Source organism: Siniperca chuatsi, linkage group LG18 (genome assembly GCF_020085105.1).
Source record: "Siniperca chuatsi isolate FFG_IHB_CAS linkage group LG18, ASM2008510v1, whole genome shotgun sequence".
NCBI classification, from domain to species: Eukaryota; Metazoa; Chordata; class Actinopteri; order Centrarchiformes; family Sinipercidae; genus Siniperca; species Siniperca chuatsi.
Window position 1 is genome coordinate 5,213,780 of NC_058059.1, and position 27,575 is coordinate 5,241,354.

Genomic DNA, 27,575 nt, shown 5'->3' on the forward strand with positions numbered 1-27,575 from the left:
GGCAGTGGTGGAAATGGAAAAAAGGAAGGAAATGCAATGAATGTCCTTTTTAGATTACTGGTATATTGTTGCAGTCTATGTTCTGTTACAGAAGTGTAAATTTTGGTTTCATGTTATACAATAGTTTTAGCTTACTGTATTTTAGATAATTAAACCTAAAAGTGATCGAAATATATACATAAGGTTCGATGTGATGAATAAAAACACTTTGTGATAAATACAGAAAAAGAATACAGATGCAGAGAAGTAAAGTCACAATCCTCTTTTTTTTTTTTTTCTTATTAGTGATGCATTAATGTGTAAGCAGCATTTTAATATTGCTGGTTGAGATGAAGCTAAAGTTAAGTAATTTATTTGATTATTAATAGTTTAATCTATAACAATGTAGAGTAAAATTTTACATATAAACATACATTATGATGAGCTTATAAAACTATGTATAGCTGCCAAATAAATGCACGTGTTAGCTTTCCACCACTGCAGATGACACTAGAGGAGGTTTCTTGTATGAAAGAAACAGTAGTGGATAGAATCTGGTTGACTTTCTGTTCCAGTTTTGTTGCATATCTGGTATGATAGTCACGTCCACTGAGTTTGTACCTGTCAAACATCAAAGGTGTTTCGCAACACAAGGTAAAGGCTTCCAGCTGTCATAAAACAAAAAAAAAACTGGTTTGTACTCATGTGAATCGAATCGATAATATTTCAGCATGCTGGCAGCTAAAGTTAAATGGGCACGATGATCCAAATCTCAGAGGCTGGAAGAATAGTTGGTGTTTGTGTAGTTGGAATTACAAAAATAGATTCATAGTTGTTTGGTTTTATGCCATGTTAACAAGCGATGCTAAAGAAGTCTACAGTCGTGTTAGCAGCTACGTTAGGCTGTACTTTGGCACAGTGGGGCTTTGAGCTAAATGCTAACATGCCGCAGGTATAATGTTTACCTTGTTCGCTATCTTAGTTTAGCATGTAAGCATGCTAACATTTGCTAATTTGCACTAAATATAAAGATAAGGCTGGTGGGAGTGTCATTAGTTTTGCAGGTATTTTGTCATAAATCAAAGTATTGGAGAAATTATACATTTTGACCTGATATGAGTCAGAGGATCACCAAAGTGAATCCATCCAATAGCTGTCATTCAAAGCCACTAGAGCTGCAACCTTTAGTCCATTAATTGATTAGTCTATCGACAGAAAATTAAACTACAACTAAGCTGCTATTTTGGTAGTTGGTGATTAATCGTTTTTGTACATTTTCCCACTTCTCAAATGTAAGTATTTGATGCTTTTCTTTGTCATATATTATAGTAAACTGAATATGAGTTTTGGACTGTTGGTCAGACAAATTTAAGACGTCACACGGGAAGCTGGGAAGTTGCGATGGGCATTGGATTTTAGACCATTCGTTGAATAAAACATGCAATATGAAGACGTCACCTTGGGCTATCGAAAATTATTACAGGCATTTTTCTGACATGAAAAAAAAACGATTAATCAATAATGAAAACAGCTAGAGACCATCTTGCGATGGGATCACACCAGCCGCGACGCTAAATGTATGGTGCATCGGGACACATGAGAAAATCGAGTTTGGCGAAACAGGTGATTTTGGCATCGGAAGCGTTCTGGTTTCTGGTTGCAGTCTGTTTGTTGCATGCAGGTACACAGTCCCTGTGGAGAGAAGAAGCGAAACGCATTGGCCAAAATGCAATCTCGGAACCCATCGGCTATCGTCTGACTACGATTTATCTTTTTATCAGATGTTGTCAGACGATAGCCGATGGGTTCCGAGATTGTTCGCTGCTTAAAAGCCATAAATGTCACTCATGTCAGCGCTAGAGGAACAGTCAGGGGTAAAGTTGTAATGATTCATCCTCTGGGGAAAACCTCAGACACAAAATTAAGTGGCAATCCATCAAATAGTTGTTGAGACATGTGGCGACCAACTGACTAGCGTGACTAAAAATGGATTACACATCACATTTGCTTCGATAATAAGACTAAAACAAGACTTGTTTCTTAAAATGAAGTGTTTTATTTCCTTGTTAACAAAGCCCAATACAGATTTGAAGCAAAACTGGGCAACACTGGTAAATCTCAATCCAATCATCATGTCTGGGGACACCCACAAAAAGAATAATATGAGAAAGAATAATATGCAAGAAACTAAAAAATCTGTGGTCATATGCAGCATTTCTCTCAAAACATATCAAATGTATCATTTATTATCTGCATTTCTTTTAATGGGAAGTGACAAGTGGAGGCTTAGCTGTTGTTGTAAGCCTGTTTATACACATATAGACCTTTTCCCCCCCACAAAGAGAAGTTGTGCCAAAGATGGAGAGAATTAAGAGTCAAATTTGACTTAAATGGAAGCAATCAAAATTACATTGGGTTAAGGTTTTTACAACTAATTCGTTATACAAAGATATATTTAACAGTTTGACAGCTGTACTGACCATGAGTACATTTTTGGAGTGGGGATTTAAAAAAAAAAAAAATAAAATCACATCTAAAGAATTTAATGGCAGACATTTTGTCATTTGCGTTATCTAATTTGTTGTTTTTCACGTCAATTACTTAACGAGGGAGACAAATTGCTAGTTTTGGTGGTTTGACACTCAAAATGCTTTATTTAAAATATTTCCTGATAATTATTACCAGTCCACTGGGTTTACACATGTACCAATCACTTGAATCATGAGTTTGTAAGAAGCTAGAATAAAGATGGGGAAAGAAAATGTAGTTCAGTTGTGGCTACATTTTTCTGTCACGGATTCCACTGGAACATGTTGTCCTTTTGAAATATGAAATTACAGACAGATCTGAAATGAGCTAATCCACCTATGTAAACAGTGATTTTCTGATACAGAAAAATACTAAGTGGACAACGTATATTGATCTTTAATGACAATATCCATCAGTTGAAAACACCAGTCTGCTTTTGATATTCTCATGTGGGAACATATATATATATTTTATAACAAAATAAATCTTATGTTGTTTTCATGGTGATGATTGATGAGGGTTGTACAATCCCATCATCCCAGTCTCTGAGTCCTCAAACTATCTTTGTCTGTCTCAACAAAGAACTGCATGAATGCTTAGCTCTGTAAGAAATAGTACTTGTGACTGAAGCAGCTCAAATACTCAAAAGGCTCTGCCTGAGAACATTAGTTTGAAGCAAAAAGAAATAATACTAATAATACTCATCTTTTCCATCTTTACCAGGTGTTAAAGTACTTTATAATAAAGTGTATGTTGCTATTATTATCTTTAAAAATCATAAGCAGTTTTTTTTCTTGGCATTTTGACACAAAATATCCTCTTGGATATTTACACAGGAAAAGATACTTTTCAAGCAATAAAACAAGCTTATATTGTCGGTTGCAACAGAATAAAACAATTCTGAAGAAATAATGGAGAAAGAATTGCATAGCAGATCAGAATAGAACTAAACATGAACTGATCCTTTTTGGTATGGTGCACTTTGATTCATGACTTTGCACATTTTCACATATGTACATGAAGTAAGTCCACAGTTTCACCTGCCAACAGTAAAGATCAAGTTTACTTTTGCACTATAATGCTTAACAGTAAGAAGGCAGGATGCAGACATCTTGTCCTCTCTGCTCTTCTGATAAAAGTCCATAGGAGTCTTTCCAAAAAAATTAAAACTTTGTTTAAAAAGTGCCATTTTGCTACATTTATTAGCTGACCCACGGTCTGCTACCGAACAGTTAACACGCAAATGTGTTACACAGCCCCCCAACGTCACACAGTTTCCTGATTCTATGAGTTTTGGTCACATGGACAATCACACACTCACTCACAGCCACATACACAGAAACACTTGTGCAGAAACACACACGTAGATGACATGAAAGGAAAATAAACAAAAGTGGAAAAACAAAGTTGTGGCCGGTGGGTGCAGTTCCATTTGAAGAGTTTCTGCTGCGATTAGACATTCCCGGCTGGTAAAGCTTTGAAAAAGAACAAGCACCGTTAGGAAAAGGCCTCAAATGTCCTCTGCTGGGGGAGAGTTCAGCATTTTCCGCTTGATTCTGTGCTCCCACAAAAAGCAAAAGAGAAAGAAATCTACATTCAGACTCGCCTTAGGCTCGTGGTCAAGCAAAGTCACTGAAATGTTTCAGGCTTTATTGCGTCTTTTCCTCTGATTTCAAGTTTGAGTTCAGCAAACAGCCTCTTTTTAAATCGTGGAGTCCGAGGACGTGTATCTCTAGCTCCCATGAGGCCTTTTCTTGTGTCCATGTGGGTACATCTGGGTCCTCACCGCCTCTGCTGGGCATAGACAGGGTATGCTAGCGTCACATTCAGAGAGTCATTGTGCTGGACCAAAGACGTGTGCTGGTAGTGAAGTACGAGTTCTTTTAACGAGCTGTACAGGTTGTACGGCTCGGCGAAGCCGTAACCTGAGGGTGTCTTGTTGATGACGCAGTGCTTCACCTCGCCGTCCACACTGCAAAGAGAGGAAGGACAATGGTCACAATCTGTTCTGTGTCTGCAGGCAATAAAAGTGTTCTGACTGCTCGTTTCTTTAGACTAAACCGCTCGCTCTTAAAATATATGGATCAGCCATTAAAGGATAGGTTCACAATTTTTAAGTCTTAAAACAATAATCAGGTGCCCATATGTACAGTGAAACAGGTTTTGCTTGCTGTGATCGTACTGGACATTTAAATATCTGTTTCTAATGCGCTTTCAATGTAAGGGAGTCCTTGTTTTGTGCAAAAATGTATTCCAAACTTTATCTGAAGCTAATGTGAGGCTTCAACAGTCTGAGCTAAAACAAATCAAGTCGATATCTTCCAAAGTTACAGTCTTACAGTGTTTCCCCGTTGGATAGTAACAAAAAGAGGGTAACTTTGGAAGATCTCTACACGATTTGTCAAACTCAGACTACTGCAGCCTCATTATCTTCAGATAACCTTTGGAATGTATTTTTGCTTTGAAAGCGCATTAGGAAGTGAGCTCTTACTGCCCAGTACGAACAGGAGGAATGATTACAGCAAGCAAAACCTGTTCCAATGTTCATATGGGCACCTGACTATTTTTTTAAGACTTGAAAAACTGTAAAGCTATCCTTTTAACAGCTGGTTAAAAGAACTATTCAGGCTGATACATACACAACGCTGCAGGCGTAGCATCCGGCTTTGCTGCTGTCTCGAACCAGGAATGTTCCGTCTCTCTTGCCCTGGAGGAGAGCCTCCGCCTGTATTCGATTGATGTTGCCCAGCTTCCAGGACCGCTCGTCATGATGAGGAAGATCTTCATCATCGTCCACCATAGAATATTGACTAGAAGAACAAAGAACACAAATGTAAGCTATGAGGCAAAGGCATTTGCATTTTGTGTCGGTTAATTTCTTGAAATTAAAATGGATACTCACTCTTCTGTGTTGTCGTTCTTGATACCGAGCCACTCGTTGAGTTTCTTCTGTCTGACGCCCTTCTGGGTCAACCACCTAACGAGAGAAGAGAGACACGTAGACGTGAGAAACCAGGGCAGACCCATTTTGATTTTCTCCAGAGGGAAGCTTTAAGTTTCCGAAGCAGCCAAGGCACTGTACTTACATGAGATACTGGTCTCTGGTCTTGCGGAGCTGGATGAGGTCGGGCTTGATGCTGTTCATCCTCTTGTCAATCTCTCTGTAGTCTGCCGCCTGTTTCTTCAGATCTTCCTCCAGTCGGCGCTTGCTGTCTACGATTTCACTAATCCGGGACTTCAACTTCTCGTAGTTGCCCATGATCCTGAAAGCAACAGTGAAGAACAACTGAGTTTTGCACACAATGAAACTTTTAATATCTGCTACTGTTGCTTCTTTTACATATAACATGGTAAAGTGTGGTATATTCTTACCTCTGGATCTCCTTGTCGTTGCCTTCTCTCCTGAATTTCTCAATATACTCCTTGCTGTACCGCTCTTGTGTTTGACATTGCTCCTCAAATATCTTTATAGTTTCATTAAATGCTTCTATAGCCGTCCTTTTCATTTGGATTTCCTGTTAGCAGAGTCACAGTATTAGCTTACGTGGTACAAACATTGCGGTAACATTCTTGATCGTAGGTTGGGTCTAGATGGTACTCACTTGTGATGTTCTGGTGTATTCTTCATATAGACGGTCGTACTCTTTGTTCTTCTCCTGGTACTGCTGGTGGTACTCGCAGAGCTTCCTCCCCACAGCTTCAATGTTGTCTTCTTTCACCACCTGATCCTGAGAAACGATTCATAACCAAGACAAACGGTTGTAGTTAATTTTGCTTGAACATAAGCAAATGTGTAAATGTGCTAGTTGAGACTAAGCTGACGTCTCACCTGCTGGTGTTTGGAGACTGGATACAGCAGCTTGACGTCTAGCTTGGGGTTGTACTGCGCCAGTGACTCGTTGCGATAGTGGTTGATTAGCTCAACAACAGAGCCGAAGGTCAGTGGATCTGAGAAGCCGTACTTCCCATCCCGATGGAATATCTTAATGAGCTTGTTGTTTCCTCCTTTCCTGTAGACAAAACCAAAAAAAAGCAGCAAAACTGGTTAAAAAGAACAAAAACAAAAGATGGTCGATAAGAGGAAATGATTGAATTGAAAGGAAAAAGGGGCTTACCTCAGAGTCAGAGTGTAGTCTCCGTGCATTTTTGTGGAGGCGTCTCGCACCAAAAACGTACCATCCGCAGTGTCCCTCAGTTTCTCATTGACCTCCTCCCTTGAGATGTCTCCCCAGTACCATTCGGCGTCTTGTAGGGCCATGTTGTTGTTCATACCGTTGTTAGTCACAGATGTGGGCTTGGGTGGCTTTGGAGGTAGAGCTGTGCGAACAGGAGGAGTGAACACAGAATGTAAATAGATGTACTGCGATGTGATTGGAGCCTGTTTGTGCTCACATTTACATTCTGAATTAAATAGTTAGTTAATGGGATTGAAAACATTTATTTGCTTTTCTTTAAAGCTGCAGATAAAATTCAACTGGATATCAAATTTGAGATCCACTACATAATTTGAATTTATTTAATTATTTCAATAGAATCAAGCATTTTGCAGATGCTGGGGATTATACACACGCTCTGTGACTCTCACTCTTTTTTTCTCCCATTGATTAAACAGGTCTGATAAAATGCTTTTCCTCTCTGACAGGGAGGGGGTAACGGCAAGGCAGTGGGAGGGGAAATGAAGCATGAGTCAGGGAGAATGAATTTCATTCAAGAAAAGGAGATACCAAAAAAAAAAAAAACTCCTAGCTGCAAATACAGTGGCATATTTTCATGCAGATAAAATTAAGACCACCATCGACACAGTTACACCAGCAGGATTATGGATTTATTTCGGGAAAACTATTAAAAACACATGTAGCACATTTTATAATAAAATAGCACAGACTGTGAAACCTTAGATAATTATCACTGACTCCGTATTTACAATCAGACCATTAAATCTCATTTTCCTATTGCAGCTTTAAGGCAGCACAGAGTCAGATTTGCATTGGTGATTTTCATGTGATAATCAAGTGATAGAGCTGGACTCAACACATTTAACGGCTTCTGTGGATCTAAAAAGAAATCTTAAATCTGCAGTGGCTGCTCATAAATTGACACTAGCTGTAGCAGAGCTACAGTAGCAGGCTATTTTTAAACAAATCTGCACTGCCTTTGTTCAACCCCTCTACATTACAACACCCTTGCAGGACTCATTGAGACCGCCAGCACTGTTGACGGTTGCCAGACAACTACAATTATGACATGGCAGAAAATGCAGAGGTTTCCAATCTGTGCAAAATGCAGCCTACCAGTTCAACCACAGCTCGTTTCCGCTGTACTTCTCAGGACGTCTGCCTTCCAATCTGATCACAGTTCATCTCAGGATTACTAGAATTTTCTAATTCTTAAAACCATTCATGTGGGCAATCCAGTCTTAACAGTAGCTTGGAAACAGCTCCATAGACTAAGACAGCTTGTATATTTGATTGACTGCAAAAATCTCTCTAAAGAGGCACAATAAAATGTTTTTTTTAATTTTATGACCACCCTAAACATCCATTTGAAAAAAAGCCATTAAGAGCAGCCTGCTCAGTAACATGTTACATCACTTACCACAGCCAATCACACGGGGGGTCTGTCACCAACCACTCCTGCATCTTTCATTTCCTGAGAGCGATGAGGTCATTATGAAAGCCCATTACCTTTTACCTCCCTGCTTCAATTCTTTACAACAATGCAGCTAAACGGAAAACTGAAATAACTCATAATTCTCTCTGCAGCATCCAGCAATATGTCCTAGTATGCATCCATCTTAAAAGCAAATGCAGCATCTCTCCACTAGCAGAGGGGAGAAAAAAGGACCTGCAGCCTGTGCCATGCTTTTCCTCTGTCATCCTCTCTCTCTCTCTCTCTGTGTGTGCCGAGCTTGGCTGCTCGCTCTCCTGCAGGTTGCTCAGCTCCTCCTCTCTGCGTGTCGTGCGGAGGTTTAGTTCGTCCCACTGCTGGCACTCAGACTAAGCCAGCTCTGCTGCAGCAGCACGTACGCAGCTAAATTATAATGCTTGGCCCGGTCAGCGGCACCCAGAGCTCCAAAATACGCCTGTAATCCCACAGCGTGACACTCGGCGTGACAGAGATAGCTCCCTTGATTTCCTGAGTGAAATTAAAACAGACCTAGTTCTTGGTAAGGTATAAGGATTCAAGTGGAACGTCCTAAGTTCAACTGAGGAACAGTTGTTGGAACTCTTAAGAAGTAACTTAAGAAGTCACATTAACTACAAATCAGTGTGTTTTTTTTTTCATGTCTGAGTCTGTGACCTAAATGAACAAGCCTGCGAAATGGCGCTTTCTTTGAACAGAAATTGAATTGTACAGAAAATCCATTATATGACAATTATTGTCTGTCGGATTGAAAATACTTGCTTGATTTAATATAAGCTTGCCCTCCTCTACTGTGGCCATACACTACCAGTTGGGAATGTTTAAGGTCCAAACTTAAAGTCTTCACTGAAAAACTTGAGCAATGCAGAGTTATATATGCAGTCTGTGCAAGTAGTTCATAACTATACAGCATGAGCAGCAGCCTTAGGTAAAACTGTTCGTTGACAGGTATGACTGGAGGCTTAAAGAAAACAGAAACTTTTATTCTTGTTCTGGTATTTTCTTAAGCTGTGGTTATTGGTCTTATTCTACCCATGAGGCCCTTTTCGTTACAGCCTGAAGGCAGAAGCAGTAGAAACACACTGTTCCACTTTTATATGACGAAACTGGAACAGTGTTTTTTTTTTTTTTTTCCAATAAAAAGGTGCAGAACATCAAACTTACGTTGCAAGTTGTGCATGTTTTGGCGAGTCAACAATCTCGTCTTTGTAGCTTCTCTTTTATTCCCAAAAGGTAAATTAAATCCAACAGAGTTACTTTCAAGTCCTCCAGTAAAGCTCCATTTCATAGTTTAGGCCACTGAGAAGCTGGACGTGTTTTTTTTCATTCTTAAAGGTTGCGGCTTTATGTGCTTCTTAATGAAATCCAGGTAATCCGCTCAGCTTGAGGCAGGTGCAACATGCGACTGACTGTCTAGCTGACTGCTCAGTTCCTGCTGTGAGTGAGCTAAAGGTCTGACTCTCCTCTCTCTCTCTCTCTCTCTCTTTCTTTCTCTCTCTCTCTTTCTGAGCTCTGCGAGGCTGAGGCCTGCTCCCATGGAGGCAGATAGTTAATGATTAGCGGTAGCTGCTCTGGTGTCAGTGCTGCCTGCTCGGGGGGGGGTTGGTCAGTCTTATGATTAACTTGCAAAGTTTCAAATATTTGCTGAGCTGGGCACTTTGAGGTAGGGGGGACATGTGGCGATCCAGGGGGAGGGGGGAGGAGAGTGGTCCTAGAAACTGGAAGCAGCCCTCAGTTAACAAGAAGTCCTCTGTGGAGCAGCCCGACTTTCCAGCCAACCAAATCTAAGTGGGCCTTTTGTCGCTTACTTAAAATAGGCACCCAGTAACTGGGAGGAGGCACGCAGACACTCGCACACACACGGGCCATTCACAGAAACATGTATAGAATGTACACGTGTGTTTACAAAGTAGACTATTCTTCCTCTCTCTTCTTGTGACCCTCTTATCTGTATGAGACAGGTGACTGAAACAAGTTCGGCGCACCTGAACTTTGTTGTATGTTTGACTGGGTTGTGTGTTTATGTATGTGTGTAAAAAGAACTAAAAAAAAAAAAAAAAACATTTCAGGGTTTGTGTCTTGCCTGCCTGCCTGGCCACCCTTCAATCCATCTATCCATCCCACTGCCAAAGTGCTCCCGCAGGTGCAAATTACTGACAGCTGAGAGTGGCCCATGCACAGGAACATTATAAATAGACCTAACAGGTAATAAAATGTTTAAACAGCCACAGCCAGTCCTGGGCCTCTGGGCCAGCCACCGACAGTGCTTTTAACTGGCACTGTAAAAATATAACTGTGCCACACGATGCACTCACACACACCACCAGACTAGCTGCTTCTTCTATGCAGACCACTACTGTACCCGCCATAAAAACTGACTTTGTGCAGATCTGTGTTTGACATATTACTAACTAATAACAGCACCTGTGAAAACAATCGGTTCCAAGAAGGAAATCAGAATGTCAGACGAGATTTGATCAATTTTCTGTCTTCATACCTACGCGGTTATATGGAAATTCACCAGTAATTATGTACATCACACTCAGTTTTAAAAATGGTGTTCTCAGCTAAATTCAAAAGCAATACAGGTTATTATTATGAGACAACTTTTATAATATAATAATAAAGTTGTACTCTGTATCCAACAAATTCCTATGGAAACCTTGTACAGAATTGTACCATTTCATTAACTGTAGAAACAGAAAGTAATATTTATCTCTGACAAGGTAATTTTGCAAGCTCAAAAGCAGAAACTGACATCCTCTGCAGCTGCAGCTCTAATTCAAACAGCGCCTGCTTCACTGTTCTGCAACAGCGACCATCAGGACAGTTAAAACACTCACTTTGTATGGCTAAAGCAAGTTAAGACATGTACTGGTCAGTGGATGTAAGTATTTTACCTCCACAGCGTACCCTGTGGCCCTCTACAACTGCTGCAGTTGCAAGTCTCAGCAACTTTTTTCAAGCTGTTAATACTACAGGTCTCAGGGTGTTCAGGTCATGTTCTGCATCCAGTAATAAAATGCTACACAAATTCCTTACAACAACAGCAATGCAATACTAAACAGTTTTGCATTTTTTTTAAAGTTAAATAAATAATCCTGTACTGTTGTGAGCACCAATATTAAAGACCAACATCATTTAAAAACTTCAAAAGTCAAAAATGAAGTAGTTAACTACCTGGAGCTGCCTGACTTTCACTCCCTTCACTGGTCACCAGAACCTCAATAATCTTGATGTGAGCATCCAAGCTGGGTTCACAACTGCAGGGGGAAAAAAGGCAAGTTAAATAAAGTCTGCGTTTTACAGCCCAGGTGACAGTCTCTGCTGCTCTGTGCTGGTTTCAATCTGATGCCATTTCAGGCTTAGCTACTTTAATTGTGCAGCACAGCTGGTAAGTAGAAAAGCTCAGACCTACAGTATATGCATGTACAGCTGAAACCCATGAGTGCCTGACAGACTGCGCTCTGACAGTGGGTGTGTGTGCTTGCCTGAATGTCAGTATCTGCAAGTGGGCATGTCTGAGAGTCTGTACGTCTCAGTGTTGCATGACTGAGCCTGCACACTTGTCTGTCGTCTGCCTGAGTGTCTATCTTTGACAGAGTATGTAGCATCGAGGCATGATGACACCGACTGCTCCGACACCCACCTGGTGGCCTGCTGTCTGAAAAACACAGGGCTGAAGATCTCGCCCAGGGCTCTGGCACTGAGCAGGTTCTTGGAGCTGTTTTGGCACACTCTAGCGAAATGCCTTAGCAGACAGTGGAGAGTTAGCCAGTATTGGGGAGGCAGACTCGGGGTGCTGGCAATGCAACGTAGCAGCTGGGTACATTCCTCAGGATTCACCACCTCTGTTGAAACAGATGAGAACGGCCGAGAGGTCAGTGAGACAGATGTGAAAAGCTGATCCTGTGTTAAGTGTATAAGCCTTCCCTCAGTCAAAGAGGAGCATAAACTGAAAGATGTTTCTTTAAACAATGAAGAGATGGAAAAAAAGCGTCATGTGCAGTTAGGTTTGGAAACCGCAGAGAGATTGTGTGGTTGACAATGAGCGTAAGGTACACTGGCAGGTGATTGGCTGCTTAGAGATGCTAGAGATAAACCTTCAGGCTTGTTTTAGTTCCTATTAACCACAGATATCCTGTTTCTGGCCATGTGACAGCAAGAGATTGCAGTGCTACAGAACAGTGTGTGGTGTGAGAATTTTGTCTGTGCAACAGAGAAAGCAAGAAAGACAGAGACAAAGTTAAGAGAAAGTGGCAAAATGCACTAACTATAGTTTTTATGAAGTTTACTTTTATAGAAGTCTCATACTTTTAGAAAAGTCTTCTTTGAGGGCCAAAGGGTAATGACGAGGTCTTGTGGTTTTGTGTTCAAAGTACTGAATGTTCAATAGCAGGGCAGAGGTACATTACGTCAGCACTTAAGTGACAAATGATCATTGAATCTGTACTGAGGTCGTCTGCTCTCACCTTTGGCAGTGTGGACCATCTGAGCATATATTGCAGTGGGGATGATGGGCTGGGGAAGATCCTGCAGGTACCTGCGCAGACCATCACACAGGACCGGAAGTTCCAACTGATCCAGGTCTGGTGAAGGAGGATCTGAAGTGCAAAACAACACAGACACATATGCTTAAATACACCTTCCTGCACAGTGAAATCTTTAATCACAGGCTCATGCGTATGTAGACACAACCACAGATGCAATATAGTCTTCACAAACCATGGCTCTGTCTGTTCTTTTGAAAACACTATGTGCACACATGCAAATCTTACCTCTGTTTGACATCACCACTTAACGTCAGTCATTTTTTTGGTCTCTACTTGAGACTTCCTCTTTTCTGTATTTGGCTTCATATAGGCCTAGGCTGATAAATGGGTGATAAGAAAAGCTACTTACCACAATCAAAATACTGTCTGACTTCAAGTCCACCACCAGCAGTAAATGTTCGATATAAAGTGGGGTTATCAAGACCTGCAAATAATCAGTGAGACACAAATCATTACATTTATTGACTGAGAAAACTAATATCATCATTTGGTTCATGTGGTTCTGTGTAACAGGTCAATCAAATGTGGTTTAAAAAAAAAAAAAAAAAAGAGTCAAATTAAAAATTCAAGTGCAGTCAAAGTGAGAGATTTGAAGTTTCCTTGGTCAAGCTCACCTCTTCTCTCAATAGCTTCCAGCAGTCTGGCCAGCATGGGTGGAGTGGTTTCGGGAGGGGAAAACTGCTCCGTCAAGTCCAGCAGACAGAAGCCTGGAGGAGATAACAGATTGTCAACCAAGGTAATTTCTAAGAATAAAACTGGCTTCCTACTAATTATTCACTGGGTCAATGCTTTGTCTTGTGATGCTTTTTCTGATACATGAATATGTTATCTACTGGAAATAAGTTACCCACCTAACCTGTCAAAGTTTGTTTTACAAAGTCGTTATTAGCAGTAGGGCTGCAATGTATCTATGATTTTCATTACAGATTAATCTTAATCTTCTAGATTAATTTTTTTTCTAGAAAATGTCAGAAAATAGTGAAAAACTATTTCTTAAAGCTCAGGGTTATGCCATCAAATTGCTTGTTTTGCCAACCATCCTCCAAAACCTCAAAATACTAGTTTATTATCACATAAAAAAAAGAAAAGCAACAAGTCCTAACAGTTGAGAAGCCAGAATGTTTGGTATTTAAAAATGATTCATTATTATTATTAAAATAATAATGTATGACTATCACAAAGCATTCCTTTGATGGATGACTGCAAATAATGATGAAAGAATAACTAACAGAAATGCAAGCAATGCAAGAGGAAATACTGTTGCAGTCTCCAAGCTCAAGAACAATTTGTCTCACACATGCAAAATGTATAAATATCTTCCATATAGTGAAAGTACAGGAGTGCTTTGTCTGAATGACGACAATCATGTGATCACTAAGTGAATCTACTGTCTCGTCTTTCTGGCTGGTTTGAAAACACAATGGTTCTAAGGGGATTTCACATGACCCATTTCTTGAGTGGTGACAATGAATGGGTTTATTTTGTACACAATTTAGGTAAGTTTCATGCCATATCAGCAAATTCAATAGAAAGTAAATGTGGCCCATACAGAAATAAAATGTCCTGCTAGTCATCAGAAGTAGTCATGAATGTTCGTGTGACAGGGTGGGGGAGGTGGAATGAGCTACCGGAGTGAAATTGAAGGGATTTGAGGATATCTATAGGCTCAAGTGCATCAAGATTTTTTTTCCCTTTCCGAGCATCCACGAGGATATTTACTTGCGTTCAGCTTGAGCTCAACCTGTTGATTAAAAAAAAAAAGAACAGTGGCTGTTTTAACACACAACAAGAGAGAACTCGCTGGGAGAAATAATCATTGGGATTTCACTCTAAAAAAGGGGGGAACTGCCGGTAAGTGGGGGTTGCTGCAGAATTATGTGCACATTGTTTGGTGTATTTTACAAGATGTGCTGTGCTTGTACAAGCAGTTGTTAGCCGCCAGCTAATGACACAGGTGTGCTGCTAGGGAATAATGTATTTATGTTTACATTCAATTTGTTTGACTATCCACTTTGCACAAGACAGAAAACTTATTAAATGTTTAAATTGCACAGAGATATACAAGTTAGTTAAAGTGAAACTACATCATTACCTGCGTCTAAAGCACCAACGGGTTGGTAAACGCCAGTAAATAGTCGCCGTCATCAAGTGGGATGAACTAAATTAGCCACTAGCTAGCGTTAACGCTACTTAAAAGTAAAACTATTCATTCTCTAAAACGGTGGACAGCTCGCTTACCACGCAGAATTATGCGTGTTGTGTGGTGTATTTTACAAGACGACGTGAGCATGCACATTTGTGTTTATTTGCTGTGCTTGTACTTCACAGTATAAGTAGCCGTTAGCCCCCAACTAACAATACAGTTGTGTTGCTAGGGAAAAAAGTATGAGCAGGTTTTGACGGGCACCGTGTTTGTGTATGTTTTAGTTACTTTCTTTTGTCATGGGCGAATTGTATTTCTGTCCCCCGTTCTCGGTCAGCACTATGGAGCAAGCAAACTTGTGGCCCTAGTAGATTTCTGGAAAAGGTATGAAATGTCACTGTGTGTGAATGGTGCTGCAGTGCCATGGTCTGTATATTTTCCTGTTTTTTATGTCCTTTACCAATCACATGCCTGAAAGGTTGATTAGGTGCATGACTTACAAACTACTCAGAACTTCAAAGGAAGCAGGTACGAGACCAAAGGACTGCCTTCAAAAGTAAAAGGTGAGTATTTACAACAGCCTGATTCAAGAACAGGAGGTGCTAAGCACTGAAGCTGGGGTTTGGTGGACCAAGGAACTAAGCAAATACCCTGTGATATGAGGTAAGCCAGGTCTGAGTTTTTTCCTTCTTTTTCCTTTAGAAGTTTGAAACCAGGTGTGGACATGAAAGGATGAAGGGGTTGGCAAAGATGATATTTGGATTTGCAAAGGCGTATTTTGAAAAGGCACTTTTCTGAAAGGCTCAACTGTTCAACACCCAGTCTGTAGTGTCAAAATGCTGTGAAACTATGAATGGAACCCTTTCTAGGGCCAATATTTTTCTTTCTACCTTAAAAATTATTACAATTTTTGAATCAGGCAATAAAGCGGGCATCTACCGGTCCCCATTGATGCATGCACGCTAGTCATTACCAAGGAACTACACCTCTTCCACCAAAGAGTGTTCAATCAGGCAAATAATGAACCGCTTCATCCAAATCCACATCCTCTTTGGCCAGCGGAGCACAGAGGCTGCCATGTTGCGTGTGAAGGAACTGGCTTACCAAAGTCCTTCTAACCACAGAAGACACAAAACTCCATGTAGGACAACTGGTCATCTGGAAGACATTATTGGAACTGCAAAATGGGAGGGGTTTTTTCGCAGAAGCAGTGAACTCTGACATGGAACACCAGAGTTTCCCTAAATAGAGATCGAGACATGCACTGCTGCCATTGCACACCTTGGAAGTGTAACCTTTCTCCCAGACAAGATATCTAACACGGCTGCCATTCTGCAGCCAACCTTTTTCTGAGAAACTCAATTCGCAACCTGAAGTTAAATTTAAACCCCCAACCCACCTACCCAATGTTCATATCTATGAAAATTACCCGACTGCAATATCCCGGGGGAGGCTAGTTTTATTAACGATAACATTTCTGACTATTTGACTAAGATGCTTTAAATAGAATTTTTTAAATAGTTAACACTGTTAAACACATCTATTAGAACTAAAGAGCAACAATACATAACACATAGGTTTAAAAGCATCTGCCTTGCATTTCTCTGGCAGCTTGGTGATAACACCTATAAGAAGACGCTTAAAAGTGATCCAAAGGTTTGTGTTTATTTACTCTATCTGTGGCTGACCTATGAGTGACACAGGCCAGGCTGGAGATAGAGTTGCTTCTTGGTACCGTCAACAATGTGATAGTTTCGGCACCAATGGAACTGTATTAAGTAGCAGACAAAATATGGCAGAAATGTTTCAAGCTATCAGTGATGATTTCTGAGATGCCATGGCATGGGATCAAATGGTCAACATGTCCCTACTGTCCACAGCTTATAACAATACAACACATAAATAAACACATAGGTATAGCAAACAGGTATAGCTGATTTTATATAACTGAAAGATAACTGTCTGCAAATGGCACATGAGATGAAAGTATTTTCTGCAAATCTCAGAGTACCTAAGTGCAGCTGAAATCTGGTTCACACACAATGTATTACTGCTGTCTTGCTCTGTTTAGAACAGCTGAGGGGCTACACACATCATGAGACTCAATGGAAGTTGGTTTCTGTGGCAACTTGGGAAAGGAGAGTAAGGAGACGGGGCCCCTCGACGTGTCTCTGCAAGCCTGCGTGTTTGGCAGACCTCGTGATATCCCAAAAGGCCTCCGCCAGTCAGTAGTCAGTTAGTGAACCGCAGGTTGTGGAAGTCAATGCAGCTGCCACTGATGCTGCTGCTGTGGTGTAGGGGGGACAATCTCCCCGGCTGAAACGGTATGTCTGAGCCGAACAAACTGCAGACTGTGGGCAGGACAGGGCTGGGGCAACACGGACGCACTAAAGATAGCACACACACTGGATAAATTTAGAGGGCCTACTCAAGTAACCAGCATTTTCAGGTTATACCATTTCTTCTTCTCTGAAAAGGGTCTAGCTGAGGCACGTCAGTAAAAATGAACCCATGGAAAGTACCACACCACACGTGACAGCACATTATAGAGCTATAAGTGCATTGTAATACAAAGCACAGTACACATTATAATGCAAAAGGGTATATAAGGATTGTCTGTACAGTATCATTTATGAACAAGGGCGCAGCTCATAAACTAAAGCATTATTCTGACCAACAATATAATGCTTGTACTTTAAGTCAATGAATGATGCAGCTTTGAGCTGACGTAAGTAAAAAAAAAAAAAGGGCAGGCAATGTCTCCTCCTGCAGGGTGGAAGATGCAGTGCAAAAGCTAAGCAACAGCCAATGAGGAGACTGTTGCTACAGCCTGACAATTAACCCCTATTAAGTGAGCATACCATCAATGAAACAAAACCTACACAGATAACCACAGTATCCTGATGTGCAACTAACTGTGAATCAGTCCACATAACACAAAATAATTACTACTTTAAGACAATTTTACTTTTTTTTTTTTTTTTAACATTTGTGTTGCATTTGCAGAGCACTACTCTCACAAATGATAAAGCCTCTTTATTAATCAAAATGTAACTTTAGAGAGACAAGTGGCTGGAGCACAAATGTAATATTATATGTAAATATTGTCTGTCAGCTTGGATCCATGAGTACACACAGAGACCCCTGTCACATTTAGAATGAAAGACATTACTAGCTACAACATTTAAGGATTATTCAACCATTTTCAACTTGCATGTTATTTGCTTTTGCCACAATGCATACTGATATTAATGAAAAATGTCACCTTGTCAAGTCTGATACTCCTTTTAATTTGTAGGGTCAGATCTATGCAAACAGTCCCCAGTGAAGAGAACCAGTCAAACACCAAAGCACCCCAAAATATTTCCTTTTCTGCAAAATATCAGTCACATTGCAATGAGACAGACCTATAGGCCAATTTTTCATGACATGAAACTTTACTATAGTATGGTTTTAATCGTTTCTCTGATGCAATGATGACATACTTTGATTTACTAAATTTAAAATATATTAATGTCAAACTCACGTCAAAATTGGTTTTATTTACAAGTAGAGTATGTGGAAAGGTTCTACGGCATCCAATATTTCCTATGTGCCCTGATAAATTTTGAATAGTGTATCAGTACAAATAAACATATCAGTGAATCTGATGTGAGAGGTTCAAGGTATGTAAAATCATGCTCATCAGTGATGGTGACAATAACTGTAAAATCATTTCTCTAGTTTTCTGTAATTTTAAATGCAGAAACCAAATTGATTTATATGTGAGCATTTGCAAGTTGTATCAAGGAGATGTCATCTTGATCTTGCATTCTAGTGGGATGACAGAAGTGATAGTGATAGATGTTTAATCTCGACTGTTTAAAAGATGTGTAACATCAAAAGGGTGTGTTTTAACAGCTCTTTGGTTTTGACTGAGTTTTCCTTGGTGTGACACATTGAGAGGTACAAGAAGGCTCTTAAGGGAAGTAACTGCTTCTATTTTCAGTCGAAATGGTCATCATTATGACCCAAATTAGGAAAATAAGTTCCAGTTGAAAATAACTTTTTAAAGGCTTTTAGAGGCTTTTTAAAAAGGAACCTATGATCTATCTTGTTCAAAGCATTATGTAATGCCACACCACCACAGCACGAGGCTTACACACAGTACCTAGCTACACTAGCTAGTCAACCTTGTCTCCCCTCCTTATATAATACATCACATATTTGAAATACCTTTTCTGTTCCCCTTGACTTTGTGTTCCTATCTAATCTCACCTCTGTTATTGCATCTCTCCCTGTCTTATTCCCCCACTCTCACTTTCTTAATCCTGCTAGCAGACATGCTCTGACTAGAGTAAAGAAGATTTGCCAATTCAGACTTCAGCCTCTGCACACAGTCAAGTATGAAATCATGTATCATGAAACAATTATGCACGCTTTCATGCACACAATTCCCCTCAAGTCTTACTGGATTCATACATTAAAGTCTAATTACAGTGTTGATTTTATTGAGCTCTGAAATTACATTACTCTTTTTTTTCTCTTATCATATCATATGTCATATCACTGAATAGCAACATTTTTAAAAATGGGCAGGTTACAAGGTGGTCTAAATCTATATTTGGGCATGCTACACCATGTTTTTCTTTTGATTTACAAAGAACTGGTTAGATGAAGAATTGCAAGTAGAGCTAAAACAATTAGTTGATCAATTTTTCGACAGAAAATTGATCTGCATCATTTAAGTAAGTTTTCAAGCAAAAATGGCAAATATTTGAGAAGCTGAATTCAAAGAATGGGATTTCGTCCTTTGTCTTACGCGATAGTTCACTAAATATCTTTGGGTTTTGGACTGTTGGTCAGACAAAATAAGCCATTAAAAGATGAAGATCTTAAGTTTTTGGGATGTTTTGATGTGCAGTTCTCACAGTTTTCTGACATTTTATAGACAAACAATCGATAATGAAAATAATCGTTAGTTGCAGCCCTAGTTACTGCACTTTTAATTTGGCTGAACAACATCACCCCAACATCTATAATCAAGGTAAGCAATTCTTTTTCACATGCTTTAGCTCTGATTATAAGAGAAGGAAGAGTCTGTGTTGTCATCTTAGCGTGTCTTGGGGAAACAAATATGGGGATAACGAAAAGTTCAGACATTTAATAAACTCTCCTCTGTGACAAGCCAAAAATATATTTAAATCCAGCTCAAGTCTGACGTTCACAGGCAATGGATTTGCAGCTGACACTCTCCTCACCCTCGACTACTGCCGGCAAAATTAATAATAATATTAATCAAATAAAATAAACAAACTGATACTACAAAATTTTTTTGATAATACCAAACTAGAACTTCTACACCTTGTAATAATAACAACAACAGCATACTAATTCAAAAAGTCAAATAAACCTAAATTTAAAATTAGCCTCACACAAGCAGCATCTACACTGATAACAATGAGTGTAAAACAGCAATCGCTGGGGTCCTATTCAGTGTGCAACCATTTATTGTCCAGTTGCATTGTGCACCAAATTACTGCAATCAGCACTTAGCACAATACTGATTCATCACAAAGCTACAAATCAGTCTACCATGCAGTCTGTGCGCACCCCTCCACCAAAGAAGCGCCAACACATTCCTGGCCCCAGCTGCTTTTAGTCCCACAGAGAGGAACACTGCATCAGAGCAAACTATCACGTTACAAAAACTTCTGCAGCGTTCATTCTGCCTCTGACTTGGATGGATTTACTGATCTGTGACTGTCCTTTCTGGGGGGGCGTATACCACTCTGAAACCAAAACTCAAGTTGCTACATGCCCAATTTAAGAGAGAAGTGAATTCTTAGCAAATACAAAAAATTGAAAGTACTGACAGAAAGAGTGTACAATACAACAGATGTCAGCCTGAGTACTAAAGAGGCCCAGAGAAGGAGAGCTACATTATCTCAATCTCCAGCTATGCAGCGTACTCTCCCTGCGACTGTCTCCTTTGTATAGCCTGCGCTTCTCTGTCTATCTTTCATATAGAAAAAGTGAACTACCCCAACCCAGATGTTCCATATAGTTAGTCTACTGCCCAATTGTGATAGGTCCATTACGAGTAATAAAATCCACATTTCACAATCGCTGGTGATGAAAAAATGTCAGTTTGTTTACATAAAACAATCTGCTTTTGAAATGTACAGCAGTCATATTCAATAGAGAGCTTTAAAATATTTGAACAATGTGATTATTTGAAATTATAGTAAGTAGTTTAATTCAATATTAGTTACATGAAAACCAAAAACATAATGATATGCCTCAGATGACCAAGAGGAGATGCCCGATGGCATCAAATATTTCCTTAAGCAAGACTGAGCATGTAGGCTGAACCTTGTGAGAGCATGCAGAGTAACAACCAGTTATTCACACTTTTAATTTCGAACATTTGGAAGAATGTTCACTCAGATGGGCTGTTGGTTGATAAAGAGCAATTATACACACAAAACAGTGAAACATTTAACCATGTAGAGCCATAGAGCCATCGTCTTAGCGATGTTAATGTCCAACATGGTCATTGAACTTCACTATCGTTACAAAATGGCTACGATGATGACACTATACTCCTAAACTGCAAGAAGTAGCTTGCTTTTTAGCAATATAATGACTCAGCCAATTATTTCTTATTCAACACACTGCCTGGACTGATGGTATGCATTAACTATGTTGAGAAATATAATGTATTACTTAATAAACATTTTGAGAAACTGAGAAAATGACACCTATTTGTGAGGATGAAATACATTTCGAAAAGTTTCCTTTTCCATCTTTGAATTTCATTCTTATATCAGTATGACAAATATGAAAAGTGCATAAAATGGTGGAGCTGGAAGAACTTCCTTTTTTGAAGGAATTCTGCATTTCTGTATGAAATCAAATAAGCAAATTGAAGTTAGTGGGGCTTCGTTTTATCGGTTTCAATATCCAAGTTCCTTTTGCTTGGCGGGCCCAGACACATGTATATTCTCTCAACTGAGAGGCCCAGAAAAGGAGCAACACTTTAATGTTTAAAAAAAAAAAAAAAAAAAAGGGCTGAGAACTGGAATGAGGCGGAACTGTTTCCCAGCCTAGCCCTCCCCTTCGCTTCTCTTTCTGTCTTACCCTCTCCACATCTGCTGCACTCATGTAAACCCCTGTGGCTCAGAGAGGAGAGGCCTCTTTTCAAGCCTCCATTCTCCACCTCTTTTCCCCCCACCAGAGCTGACTGTAGGAACTATCAAAACATAAAAAAAAAACAAGGGAGGAGGGTGAAATAAAGCTGAGGAGTAGGAGGAAGGGAGAGAGATCCCTTGGTGGCGGGCAATAAATCACAAACACTATGGGCGCAACAAGAGCCCTGCCTCCATCGCAGAGCCCTTAGCCCCTCTTCAAAGACCCTTTTAGCATGCAGAGCCCAAGTCCCTCACAAGGCCCCCACCCTGTACCACACCCCCACTTCAACCACTCTACCAAGCCCCTAGCTCCGCTCCAGTCCTGATCCTTTTGCACACCATCCCTCGCACCAACCCTTTAGCAAGCACAGGGGTTCTCTCTCCCTTACCCACAACCTCAGGGCCCCTTCCCTCCCCCTCTCTGTGTCTCTCACAGCCCAGGACACAGAGACTTTTCTTCTCCCGGTGCTACATTCACACTCGCTCCAGGCTCAGCACAGCCACTCAACCACAACACAGTCATTCAACACATGCCCCCTTCATACAGCTCCTCGATCACCCTGCAAACCACAGCAAAGAATTTCACAATCGTACCACAAAAGGGCAGAAACTAGAAACCTGGCAACTACAGCTGCTCTTTAGGTGAGCAGAAAGCTCTAAGCGCAGATTCACGCAAGCCGCAGTGTCTTTAAAAAGATGTTGGAAGTTTTAATTGCAGTTCATAGTTGTGGCCTGAGTAACAACACTGATCCAGATTTCAAAGGGTAACTTTTACACGCAACCATCTTGAAATTCACAGAACATGAACGAAATGGGACGCATCAGTGTTGTAATAGAAAGAACAACAAAAAACGACAAAAATCACTTGCTAAAAAGTAAAACTATAACTACAGAAAGGCAATACTCTTTTTATTGCTTCAAGATGTTGCATAAAACACTTTAAGCGAGTCATCTTACTCACATTAAAGGAACATTCTGACTTTTGGCTTGTTTGCAATCTTACACAAACCAAAATAAAATATCTCATCTTTGAGTCTGTTACAGAGATTGATCAAATGTGTTTAGACTAGCTTTGCACAAAAATGGTGCAAAACATGCTTGCCTACATTTGTCAAAGCTGCAAGTAATAGCTTCTAATAGCTCCAAGGTTGTTTTATTAAAGCTGTAAATTGTTTAATATGTGTAAATATGTGTGTCAAAATGAGGTATTTTTGAGCTGCAGTATTTCTTCACAAATAACCACTTGATGCAGTGACTGCATGCAGCATCTAAAAAGTCTGGTGCTCCTAGTGTGTTGCTAAGTTAGAAGTAACCCTATCATGAAGAGGAAAAAAAGCTAGCCTAGCTGTTCCCCACAGGCTTTCGGAGAAGAAGCAATTTGCCTTAATCACCAGCATATAGTGATTCAATCATCTTTCTCAACACTGATAAAGGAATTATATTCCCCTAAGATGTGGCTTTGTGGCGAAGCACAGATGATATCCACTGGTAACATATGGCTGGCACAAGATGCTCTGGTGTACTAAAGCCTGGATACCCGCCAGCGCCATTGTCCTCTGGGACTGAGCTTGGTTCACATTCAGTGCAGAGCTACTTGTTGTCACAGACTTCAACTGTTTTGCAAAATCAGCAACTTTCTCACACTTTATTAACCTGAATCCAAATCTGCGAGTTGTTTATGTTTTCACTCAACAATTAGTCATCAACAGGGAGTCTGTGGACGACCGGAGAAAGATCGAGGAAGCCATTTACATCCTACCTCCCCCAACACACTGTTATCACGTGACCAAAATTCCATACTTAAGTCACGTGATAAAAACTAAAGAATTTTTGTCCAACAATTAATTTAACGGTTTGAAAATTTTAATTTCGTGTTTCATTGGCACAGCTGTCTCTTTCTTTTATCCTTCATCATCTTGACGAGTAATATTTTGATCTAGAGCTGCAACAATTAGTCAATTAATTGATTAGTTGTCAACTATTAAAATAATAGCCAACTGTTTTGATAATTGTTTAATCGGTTTGAGTAATTTTTTAAGAAAAACTTTCCAAATTCTCTGATTTCAGCTTCTCAAATGTGAATATTTTCTGGTTTCTTTAGTTTCTTTAGACCTCTATGATTTTTTTCTGGGGTCTGTACCAAACACACATGTTCTCTTACATCTGGAGAACATGATTTGTAGGCCGGGGCATCTTGGTAGCACCACAATGCTTCATTTATAAATGGTATGTTGTGACACTTTTTACAGTTATCGAAAAATTGCTCCTGTAATTTGGATATTGCACTTAGCCGATAATATTTCAATTAATTGTTCAGCCCTGCAACAAACTCATGACTCATGATACCCATAAAGAAAAAACTTTTAAACTTTTAGGCTTTAAGACAAAATCCCAGTTCTGTACCTGAATACTTGTTATTAGAACTGCAACGATGATTGCATTAATCGTTTAGTAGATCGACTGTCAGAATGTCAGAAACAATTATGATAATCAAATAGGTCATTTCTGAAGTGAAAATGGCAAAAAATTAACTGGTTTCAGCTTCTCAAAAGTTTAGATTTTCTTTGTTTTTCTTTTTACTACTGGTCAAATATTTGAAAACATCATTATTTGCTGTTATTTTATAGACCAAGCGAAAATAATTTTGGGCAGATTAAATCGATAATGGAAATAATGTTGGTTGCAGCCCTACTTGTTACACAGTTCTGTGGTCTGGTGTTAAACTCACCTTGCTCTGAGTCGGAGTCTGTCTCCGCCTTGGAGGAGCCCGGAGCTACAGGTAAGGGTCTGAGGGGCCTTGGCTTGGGTGTAGGGGGAGACATCCACTTCTTTCCAATGAACTCGACATATGTCCCTGGGAAGTCCCCTTTTTCCTGAGTGGTTTCATTGAAGCCTGGCAGCCAGCCAATGTCCTCTGGCCTCTGTTCCAGCCCATCAGTGTACCCAAGAGCCACCAGGGATCCTTTGCTTACCAACAGTATATCCCCCACACGCAGATTAATGTCCTCTTCCCTCTCCTTCTTGTAGTCATAAAGCGCTCTGTACTGATATCCTTCAGCACTCATATTGATCACTTTGTGTCAAGGTGTTCTTTTGAAGTTGAGCTTCAAACAGCCAAGTTACTTTTCAGGTTTATCTGATTATGTGTTACACATTTGCTAGTTCAAATGGTTATATGTGTATACTTCCAACAGAACTATAGTCTTTGACAGCTCTTTGGAAACAGCAATATCTAGCTTGTCTTCATTCTTTCACAGTTCCTGTCTCTTCTGAATGATTTCCAGTTCTCTTGGTGTGTTGCCTCACAGTATCCACCCATCAATATAAGGCCTGCAGCTGTGAATTTGAGAATGTTATCCAGACCTGTAAGGTGAGAGCAGAGGCCATTTGCAACACATTGCATAAGACAGTTTACATATCAGGTACAATGCTCAGATGTAAACTAAATTTACAAAATAAGACCATGTAAAAAAAAATAATAATAATTTAAGAATGTCTGATAGATCTGCAGAAAAGCCATTGTGGGTTTTAACTGTATGGGCAGAATTTATATTTGCAATAACAATAATAAGCCTACTTAATACTTATAATATTACTTCATACTACCTTTTGTAACTGTAACATTAAGTCCCTTTCTTAAATATTTTCATTGCCATCATTTAATAGTTTATGGCCCCATTGCACTACAATTTTTCTTGGTGAAATTATTATAACTGGTACAAAAAGTAAAGCATTTACTTATGCAGACTCCATTACTGATGATCTGTTTTTTTGATGGTACGTTTTACAGTTTCTGGCACACTAAGCTAGGTCGACTTCAGTGCTGTTCAGCCAACATATGGTTGCTAACATTAGCATTATCCGTGACAGCTTAAATTCACAACGCTGCCACTGTTATATAACTAAATAGCAACCTCCTTGTTGGCAGCAAACGTGTGGATTTGGAAAACGTTTTGCATGGTTGAAAGCTATTCTACTTAAGTTTAAGAAAGTCCAACAGAGAAACAGTGCCTGAAACAAATGTCGAGGTAGCAGGAGAGTTAACAGTTAGCTAAGTTAGTTAGCTAGCCTCAGCTTGCTAACATGGTCCACTAGTGTTAATTAGTTAACGTTAGCTATCTGCTGGAAGTAATTACGATAAGAGTTTACTAAAAGTTTCCGTTGTGAGTTGCCTTTTATAAAACAACCGTGGGTAAAGTAGAATAGTAGTTAAAAGTTAGAACATAGCAGGATAACTTAGAAAAGAAAAAAAGATATGCAAGTTGAAAAAGATTGCAAGTTAACGCAACTGTAAATTAGAAAGTAAGTTTAACCTAATTACCTTCAGGAAAATTTAATTACCTTACAAGTAGCTTCTTTAATTATCCGTTTTTAACAAAGTGGCTTAAACGTTAACATATGTTAGCTAAGCTAGCGAGCTTGGACAGCAGTAACGTTAAATACCGAGTCTGCATGGATCCACAGGCGAATCCAACGAGTCCTCTTCCTTCCACACTTAACGCTTCCACTTCGTTAAACTTCAGAGTTGCGGGGTATTATCAATAAAATGCAAACTCTAAACAAATCCTTTACCAGCACGATTAAAAACTAAAACCCTCCGCTTGCGTTTGAATCCGGTTTAACGAGCTGTACAAACTGTTACAACCCACAGCCTGTCCGCCTAACGGCACGGTTTCCCTCGTCCCGAACAAATGCTCCCTTGGCTTGAGCGTCGCCTCTGCGGCCAAACAGGGAGCAAGACAAAGCATGGCCTTGCATTGGCCCGTATCTCTGTCAATCATAAACGTCACTCAATCCGACCAATCAGATTCTCCCTAGTGACCGACACTCCCCCTCCATGTACTCTAGCACGCACCACGAAACACCTATGGAAATTACATAACTTCTGCACGCAAACCAAATGTTAACGTTTTATTATCATTATCTGTTCCTTTTCTTGACGGGGGATTGTTTTAACAGTTCACTTGGCTTTATTGGCATGGGAAACATACGTTAACATTGCCAAAGCAAGTGTGAAATAAAAACATGTACATAAAAAGAAGAAATGTGCTATTAAAATATGTACAGACAAGTAAGATAATAATACAAATTGTAGATAATTGTAGTTAAAAAATACAAATACAAATAAGTATTAAACAAATAACTATATAAACACTGCAACATTTTTAATGAATGTGTGTGTGCTCTATGAGATCTGAGTTGAACTTGTTTAAGTAAATGTTCCTTATTTCATTGAATGTTTTACATTGTAGGAGGAAGTGCATGTCTGTCTCAACCTCACCTGTGGAACAGTGACCACCAAAGTAATGTAAAGATATACACTATGTGTGACAGGCTACACTAGACAAGCACTCCAGAGGATATCTCAAGAACAAAAGCTATTGTGGAATATTCCTAATTTCTTTGTTTTCTAATTCAATACTATAAACTATAGCTGTTATATGAAATTATGTGTGAAATAAAATAATATCCATAACAGAACACAGCAGGAAATTTAACATAAAAAGGAATATGTTTTCTGTAACAGCCAGGACAGCACATAACAATGCTTCAGGT

At 39.7% G+C, this 27,575-nt stretch overlaps 1 protein-coding gene across 7 annotated transcripts; it reads right to left on the reverse strand.

Moving 5' to 3' along the window:
• Nucleotides 1-2,012: 2,012 nt before the first annotated feature.
• On the reverse strand, nt 2,013-26,735 carry pik3r1 (phosphoinositide-3-kinase, regulatory subunit 1 (alpha)). 7 transcript variants are annotated; one of them, XM_044173616.1, is made up of 15 exons: nt 26,463-26,735; nt 24,748-25,382; nt 13,319-13,411; nt 13,054-13,128; nt 12,624-12,755; nt 11,801-12,002; nt 11,332-11,414; nt 6,624-6,825; nt 6,338-6,518; nt 6,111-6,236; nt 5,881-6,023; nt 5,595-5,771; nt 5,411-5,485; nt 5,148-5,318; nt 2,013-4,480 (listed from the first exon to the last, which is right to left on the reverse strand). In XM_044173616.1, the coding sequence occupies exons 2-15, from the start codon at nt 25,082-25,084 to the stop codon at nt 4,291-4,293; spliced, it is 2,187 nt and encodes a 728-aa protein (XP_044029551.1). In that variant the 5' UTR covers nt 25,085-25,382; nt 26,463-26,735; the 3' UTR covers nt 2,013-4,290. The 7 variants fall into 7 exon arrangements, with proteins under 7 accessions (XP_044029551.1, XP_044029552.1, XP_044029553.1 ...); XM_044173617.1 differs by having other exon boundaries at nt 26,361-26,735; XM_044173618.1 differs by having other exon boundaries at nt 26,341-26,735.
• Between the last annotated feature and the right edge of the window lie 840 nt (nt 26,736-27,575).

Bases quoted from the DNA above. Each gene is read 5' to 3' on its own strand.
- pik3r1 (XM_044173616.1), bottom strand. From the start codon at position 25,084: ATGAGTGCTGAAGGATATCAGTACAGAGCGCTTTATGACTACAAGAAG. The intron at 12,756-13,053 runs GTAAGTAGCTTT...TTTGCACTTCAG, and splicing joins CAGACAGTATTTTGATTGTG to ATCCTCCTTCACCAGACCTG. The intron at 6,519-6,623 runs GTAAGCCCCTTT...TTTTGTCTACAG, and splicing joins GACTACACTCTGACTCTGAG to GAAAGGAGGAAACAACAAGC.